The sequence below is a fragment of the Trachurus trachurus genome (assembly GCF_905171665.1).
Source record: "Trachurus trachurus genome assembly, chromosome: 18".
Classification (NCBI taxonomy): Eukaryota; Metazoa; Chordata; class Actinopteri; order Carangiformes; family Carangidae; genus Trachurus; species Trachurus trachurus.
In genome coordinates this window covers 19,361,441-19,369,666 of record NC_139909.1, presented here as the reverse complement: position 1 = coordinate 19,369,666, position 8,226 = coordinate 19,361,441, and the positions used below count along the sequence as shown (strand labels likewise).

Sequence of the window (8,226 nt, the reverse complement as noted above, 5' to 3'; positions counted from 1 at the left end):
TTAGCTGATCCTCTGGAGACAGTAGTCGTTCTCTGTGTCCAAAGAGCTGTTGTGGCCAGATGAAGGGTACAGGTCGCGGCGGAGCAGCCTGTTGACAACTGTAACCAGGACTTTCTTGTACTGCTGACGTAGGAGGGAGTAGGCGAAGGGGTCAGACGCAGCCTTGCTGTATGTCAGGCACTTACTGATGATTCCCCAGTGGCGGTTGATGTCCACAAAAGGTAGGAGCTCAGCCAACCTGAAGGGGCGGCAGCAGAAACAAGACTCAACAAAGAACATCTCAATCAAAGTTGCCACCAAAACCTTTTGTCATATGAACCTACATGCTTCATTACATTAGGAGTTGTATGAAAATTGAAAGTTAAAGTTGACAGTTATAGGTGTTGTGCAGATTAGCAGACACTTGCTCCACTTGTATATTATGTTTTCAATGGTCTCCCATTATCCAGTGGAAGATTTAAACAAAACAAATAAACCAAAGATAATAGTAGTTCAAGATTTTGGCAAATTGGCCCATTGCCATAATCCCTATAGTTTCAGGAGTAGGTTTGTTACCTTTATTTGTCGGTGCAATCTATGTTTAGAACGGCGGAGCAGAGCCGTGAGCTGCCTAGAGCTACGCTACGGAGGCTAATGGGATTTCTTGGTTTCCCTCATCAAACTCAAAATCAAATACACAATCCAACAACTCCAAAACGTGCATCAGCGGTTTTGCATGAATTTACCTCGAAAACAACTCTGTCTCATAACGTTCCGTTATTATCTCATAGCGTGGTGAATGTGCAGGTCACAACTTGTCAACCAGAGCGTTTTGGAGTTATTGGATTGTGTATTTGATGAGTTTGATGAGGGAAACCAAGAAATCCCATTAGTCTCCGTAGCATAGCTCTGAGCAGCTCACAGCTCTGCTTCGCCTTTCTAAAAATATCTTGCACCGACAATTAAAGGTAACGAACCTACTCCTGAAACTATAGGGATTATGGCAATGAGCCAATTTGCCAAAATGTTGAACTACCCCTTTAAGTGAAATGGACCACAATAAATGTTAGAACACATTTGCTTTTTATGTACAATTAAATGAAATGGAAAAACAAATGAGAGTTGTTTTTGGCTGTAATATCTTAATTAACTGTTTTCAGTTCAAATCACGTGGCATTTTTAATCGTAATCTTGGAGCATGGTTATGGTTGATGTACGTCACTTCATTTCACTAGTTAACATATTAGGGGAGAGGGTTCTGCAGTTTTCTTTTGTTAGAGGATTCATTGAACAGTGTATTAGCCTGGTGAGGGTTCAGCCCTCACACAAAAATAATTTACATACAGTCCCTTATGCTCTGCCATTGGAGGTAATGTTACGAAACAAAACTGAAAAGGAAGAACTGGGCTGACCACGGACAGATAAAGAGAAAATCGCACTAGTAGGCTACTAGTACTTATAATAATGAGATGTTGTGTTTCCAGTGGCCACTCAGGCTAAGTCCTGTGGGGAGACCCGGTCAGGAGGTTGCTCCAGTTACTGAAACACCTTTTTTTCTTTTCTTCCGCTGTTAATGTGCGATCCCTCCTCTCTCCCCATACAGTATGTGCACACACCACAAATGTCACACTGGTGGGTCATCAGCACCACATCTGGCTGACAACTGTTTTATGAGCCCCTCGAGGCATTTCCTCTTTTCTCTATGAGCCACTTTTTTTTTTTTTTTGGTTCTTGTCTGTGTCTATTGAGCCACTGTGTTTTATGTGCATGTAAGTGGATAATACAGGGCAGGGCACCTGTTTACGGCACAATGCAGGTGATGATTGATGCCTCACGGGCCAGAGAAATGATAATAAGTCAAAATGTCATGTTAAAATAAACAGCAAGGTGTTGGGTAATGACATACAGTACTGTTGTGTGTGTGTGCACACTTCAGGTGTTATAAGCTGATCACACAGCAAAACCAATGAGCGTGGCAGCAGATATGAATTTATTTTATTGTTCAGGCTGTGATATTGTGAAAAAGGTTGTTAATTTTGAAGACTTGCACAGAAGTTCATGTAAGTGAATTAAATGATTTATTGGTTGCTATCAGTCCCACTCACCTTGTAATTACATAAGGAGCAAAGCAGATGATGAATGAGCCGATGAAGATGCTGATCTTCTTGGTGGCTCTTTGCTTTCTCCTCTTTTGCTCAGCTAAACATCTCTGTTTCACACTGCAAACAAAGGCCAAACAGTGACAAGGCTGTGCATGGCAATTAAAGGCATAAAAATCAAACTCAACATCGACAAAGTGCATTAGGTGAACTATACCTTGGGTGAATGTCGACCAGCAGGAAAAGAGTCTGCATGGTGATTATGTCAATCCTCTTGCAGTGAAACCTGGCGACTTTCAGCACCTTCAGGTAGGTGAAACACAGGATGAGCAGGGAGAGCATGAAACTGGTGGCGTGGAAAACGACGGTGAAGACTGTAAACTTAATCCGGTCGCTGCCTGCCTCGCTCGGCTGCAAGGTGCAGGACGCGTACACGTCGCTGTAGTCGACCCAGGAGAAGAGCAGCGCCGTCAGGGAGAAGGTGAAGGAGTGGAGCCAGGAGTAGCACACCATGATCAGCGCGTCCTTGTAGCGCATCTTAGTGGAGTAACTGAGCGGGAAGACCACCGCTATCCACCGGTCTATGCTGAGCGCTGCCATGCTCAGCATGGTGTTGGCTGTCAGAAAAGTCTCCAGGAAGCTCACCGTGTGGCAAACGCAATCCCCAAACGGCTGCTGGTTCCTGATAATCCCCACCAGAGTGGCCGGCATGTTGAGGACCGTGATGAGGATGTTGCAGAAGGACAAGTTCATGGTGAAGACACCGGGCACCTGTCGGCGTATCTCGGTGCTGTGGACGAAACATAGCAGCACCAACAAGTTTGACAACAGAGAGACGACCGCGACCACGACGATGAACAAAGCGAAAAGGATTTCAGCAAAGTCCATGTCTCACTCCAGAAAGTCCGCTCTCGGGTTACCTGCGCCTTTAGTCGGTGTGTAGCACTTGAAATCAACCATGGTCACCCGTCGCTCATATCTCTCCATCAGTGTGAAATTAAAACGCAATTAGGATCCTCGTGTGTCCGCGCGCCGCTGTCCTCTCCAACTTCCACGAGCGCTGTCCAGCGTGCTGAAGCACCATCTCTCTCTCTCCCTCTCTTTCTCTCCTCCGATACAAACTTACCGACTATTTCCAATAGACGCCCGTCGTCGGGGCTGCGTGTGGCATGATGTCCCTCAGCAACTGTGACCATTCAAACAGCGTGCAGGCAGGCGGCCCACTCCTCATCATCAGGCACATCCAGATCCAGGCAGCGGACTGAGGGGGACCGGGGACCGGGGCGGAGATCGAGCACCGTGCCCACTGAAGTGAATGATCGTCTTCGTCACGTGGAGAAACGGTGATCACACCCCAGAGGCGTCGGAACAACTTGTCCTATATAGTCACCAAACACCCCAAAGTTAGCCTACACCTTATTCCCTACATTGCTGAAGTGTGTCAAAGAGATCCCGAGTCTGTTTAGGTGTTTGATTTTTTTTTCTGTGCGCAAACTTGTGCGCACATCGCACATCCCTCACCCCCACCCCGCCACGCCACGCCTGAGTTATAAGTTATTCACGCAAGAGTTTCTGGCGTTGCCCGAATTGATCGGGCTTTCGTCCGATCGATGCACATCTGCATGGAGGGAGAGGGCGCAGAGTGGGGGGTAAAAAAAAAAGCAGGGATTTTCTCCTGGAGACGCGGTGGCCAACGTGGTGGCCAAATGGCAGCAGGTGCACACGCGCGCGGGGCAAATAGATATCCCTTTCCTGAAATGAATTATTCATAGGCCGGTGGCTACTGTAGATTCACATTATTGTATTATAATTTGTGTCCGGTATGCAAAAAATATAGGACAGGGCCGCCATTTACAATCATCAGTATGATGGCAGAAATATCACAGTGGACAGACACAATGAATCTGAGTTACAGATTCAAATAGAACATCCTGTAATATTTTCTTTTCTGTATTTGTTAAGTTTTGCACACTTGAGGTAGTTTTTAGCACTGTCACAAGTGGCTGATTTTTTAAGTGTTAATTGATTTTGAAAGACAACCATTATAAGACATTTATAAGCGTGACTAATGGATTTGTTAGTAACTAATTAATCATTTACTGATGCTTTACTAAGCAGTTAGTATTAAGACGTTTGGGGTTGCCAGGTTGTAGAAAAGCTCTTTGGAGTCCATCTTTTCAAGTATATATGTACATACATACAATATACAATACATTTATAAATAATAGAAAAAACACATTAATAATAATGAGTTAGTCAGTTTCTCATAAACCATCTGTCAGCATTTATATGTGGCACTAAGTCATTAATAAATGATCAGTTGTTTCTCACCTTTCCCAGCAGGTAAGTGTTCTAACGAATTGTTGGCGTTAGGTAACTTATTAATGGCTTATAACTGATTTATAAAGCCATAAACAACAATATTAACCATTAATAAAGCCATTAGTTACATCATATTGTTTGTTTACTATGTATAACAGTGTCCTTGTCTTGTATTCAGTAGAATAAAGAAAGGTCTAGAAAAATATAATGAAAACAAAGTCGCTGTAGGAAATTATAGCCTTCACTGTGATAATGCATGGCATAAAACGCTGAGCATTAAAATGGTGCCTAATCCAAAGTGGAGTTACACACTGCAGAAGTGCACTTCAGTAATGTTAGCGCTCATCACTGAGTCATGGCCAGTCCTGGAGAAGCCTGTGTAGACAGTGACTCACTGGGGTCAGACGCAGCCTGCAGGGCTTCTGTATATCTTTTTTTGTTTTCAGTCGCTCCGTACTCCCACTTGTTGTGAGGCTTGTGCTGGGCTTGTGCCTGAATCCCCAGCCCCTCCAATTAAGTGAACAGTTTTATTTATTCAAGAGCGATGCACCTTCACAGAACTCACTTTACTCCGCGGCTGCCGCTTTCGCTTGTAACCATCAGAGCTTAGTTTTTAAAATGAATAGGTGAGTCATCATTAAATGTAGCTGAGGGAAACCCTTAGGTGAACTATCTGTGAAGCGTCTACCTTTTAAAAAAGCGTCACCATCACAGCTGCAGATGAAAGCCTATAGTTTCTTGGCGTGTATTTTGCTGCACATGTGTTCGTGTGCAAGGAGTCAGTAAGTCAGGGAGACAAAGCAGCCGTGGGTGATGTCAGTCCCCTACAAACTAGAGATCAAATGCCTGGGAGAGAGCTACAGCTGGGCTCCTGGGGGAAAAGTGCAAAGCTATTTATAGGTCTGATGGGGTGTCACCTCCAATATAACTCTCAGTGCCGGTGTATTACCTAACCGAGGTAACAGAGCGAAACTCACAACACAAGCTTTGGAGCCACAAATGAGATTGCTTTGAGAGGATGCTTTTATGTGAGTTGAGTAATCAGCCACTGCTGTTTTAGGTATCCTCCAAAATGCCTCAGCGGTCTGTAGCAGTTTAACAAATTAATTCAGTCACAAGAGGATATCCACTCATTCTCTCCCGGGGTCACACGGACCATAAACCAAATAAACCAATGCTGGTTTGTATTGTAATAAAAGTAGAAAGGGGAGAAGATGCTGCGATCTCCAGCTCTGAGTTTGGGCAAAACACACATAATTACAATTGATCACGAGTCAGAGTCGATCTCAAGCGTGAAGGGACAGTGAGGAAGCAGACAGGGGAATCCTTTAGAGATAACATTAGGTCGACATGCACAGCTAGGTGCAATTAGGATTAAATGCCCTTGATTCAACTGTAAGAAGCCCCACCAATTCACCACTTTGGTTAATCTGTTAACCACGGAGTCCGTGCAGTGTCAGGAAATGGTGAGAAAAAGCCAATCACAATTTCCTACATGCAAGAGTGTCATATTAAATTAGCGTTTTATGTCAGACCAATGGTCCACAACAGAGCAAACATTCAATTTATCATTTAATTCCCCACATTTCAGGAGCTGTATATCAGCACACGTTTGGCATTAGTGCTTGATAAATAGCTTAAATGATTAGGTCTTAATAGGCTACATCATGTAATTGAGAACAGCTCCTGACCTGATCAACTGTTTGTTAATTCATCCGTAGCCTAGTGCTGAAATGATGCAGTAAACAAAGGCCAAGAGGCTACAGCCAGCTGTCAGGCCATGTAAGCACAGTAGTATCTTGAGCTAAATGCTAACATTAGCACTAATGCACTGACTTGTCAAAGTTTAGTGTGTTATATTGAAACAGAATAAGTTAACATTTTGACCAGGTGGTGAGGCGCTAACACAGTGTTTTTCAACCTTGGGGTCGCCTGGAATTCAAATGGGGTCGCCTGAAATGTCTGAAATGTCTGCCTGAAAAAAAATACAGATAAAAATATAAAAATATCATGATTAAAAACACCACACACAATCTTAAACAACTGTATTCTATACTTTAACTTTCTCGAATATAAATCGAGTTCAAATAAAATGCAGCATAACAAAAATATCAGAGCTGCCGCATCTTGATAGACGGCCAAGATCACGTGATTGCAGGGTCACCAGAAGGTTGTGATGTCAGAATCAGCCAATAAAGGTTGGGAACCACTGTGCTAACATGCTAAGTGGGTGTAGCCTAATGAGTTTACTTTCTTAGCTTAGCTTCTTTGCATTGTTACATAGGCTACTAACATTTGATAGTTAGCACTAAATCAAGGGAAACCAAGGCTGTGGAGAACATCATTGGTTTTGTGTCTCGCTACCTCATAACTGACCTCAAGATGCCATCGTCTCAGTCCATGAACAAATATCGTTCATATTTCATTTATTACATAAAAACATGACTGAAGAAAAAATGCCAGACATTCAGTGGTTTCAGCTTCTCAGATTCAGTGTTTTCTCTGTTTTATAAAGAGGATGTAAACTGCTGGACAAACACAAAAAGTGATATTAAACCTTGTACTCTGTGGAATCTGTGGAACTACTTTCTATTGAACTTAACTGATTAATTAATTGTGGAAAATACTCAACAGATTCATCACCAGTGAAGTTATCATAGTTTCAGCCCCTATGATATAATTATTGATGGCAAAACAGGCTCATTCAGCTCCGATTGTTATGTCTGATACATAGTTTTGGTTTTGCCAAAACCAAATTAAACCGTGCGCCGTGTTCAGTGCACAAACAGAGCAACACAAAGAGTGTCACGTTTTTGCAAGGAGAGCAAGACTGGAGCAGAGCACAGCGAGAGTAAAATGGATCTTTGTGGGCACCTCACGACCTCAGCCCTATAACAAAGACTGTTCTGAAAGCTTTCAGCTTCTCTTTCTAACCACTGGTCTTATGTAACAGCATCTGACCTTCATACAAACCAACATCCCCATCACCTTTAGGCAGCGAGAGAAGTGCCTCAGATGTTCATGGGGGGGTCAGGGGGGGAAGTGTGATCTCAGAACAGATGTGAAATCCCCCCGTGGCCCCTTCAGGTACCCGGAGTGTGACTCGGAGCTTGTACCTGCGCAGCACCCTTTAAGACTCGCTGCCTCTGCACAGTCCCAGGAGCTCCGATAGTGCCGGAGTCCAGGAAGGAGCTGCAGACGACCTCGGGGTCGCGGTGCGTTAGGTAACTCTGCGGTTGGTATGTCTCATCTCAGAGCAACAGAATACAGTCGTGGGTAACACGATGTGTTTGGACAGCTTCATGCAGAGCACAGATCCTTACTGCACTTCATCATTTGCTTCTCAGCTGCTTTAAAGATTCATGGATTTGACTTGTTGCTTTTCCTGTTTCATCATATTAAAATCCGATCTCTTTACATGTCACATGTTTTTAAAAAGATTATCATCAAAATCAAAACATTTAAATAATCTATCAGGCTCTTAATAAATGAATCTGTTACTTTTAATTGAATTTGATGTATTAATGTAATTATATGGAAAATTATACTTGAGTGCAAAAATCAAACCACTCAACTGATAACATTTTACAAAAACAAAGATGCTCTAAGAAAAATGTGGATTTAATGAAGGTCAAATTAATTTAAATATTATTTAATGAATAGATAGAAACATTGATTGAAAAAGCACTGCTTTCTCCTTTCATTCTTGACAGTACAGTTTCCCACAAGTCCTTGAACGCATCATTAATAAGGCTTATTTTTGCAGTGATTTTCCTGGATGCAGGAATACATCACAATGTCAGGTTAACAAATTTTACGGAGTCGA

At 42.9% G+C, this 8,226-nt stretch overlaps 1 protein-coding gene across 1 annotated transcript; it reads right to left on the bottom strand.

The window, feature by feature from the left end:
- On the bottom strand, positions 1-2,966 carry gpr78b (G protein-coupled receptor 78b; the record flags this gene model as incomplete). The annotated part of the gene is made up of 3 exons (XM_083992724.1): positions 1-238; positions 2,085-2,198; positions 2,296-2,966. 3 exons carry the CDS (start codon positions 2,964-2,966, stop codon positions 1-3), a joined length of 1,023 nt encoding a protein of 340 aa, XP_083848850.1.
- Positions 2,967-8,226: the final 5,260 nt, after the last annotated feature.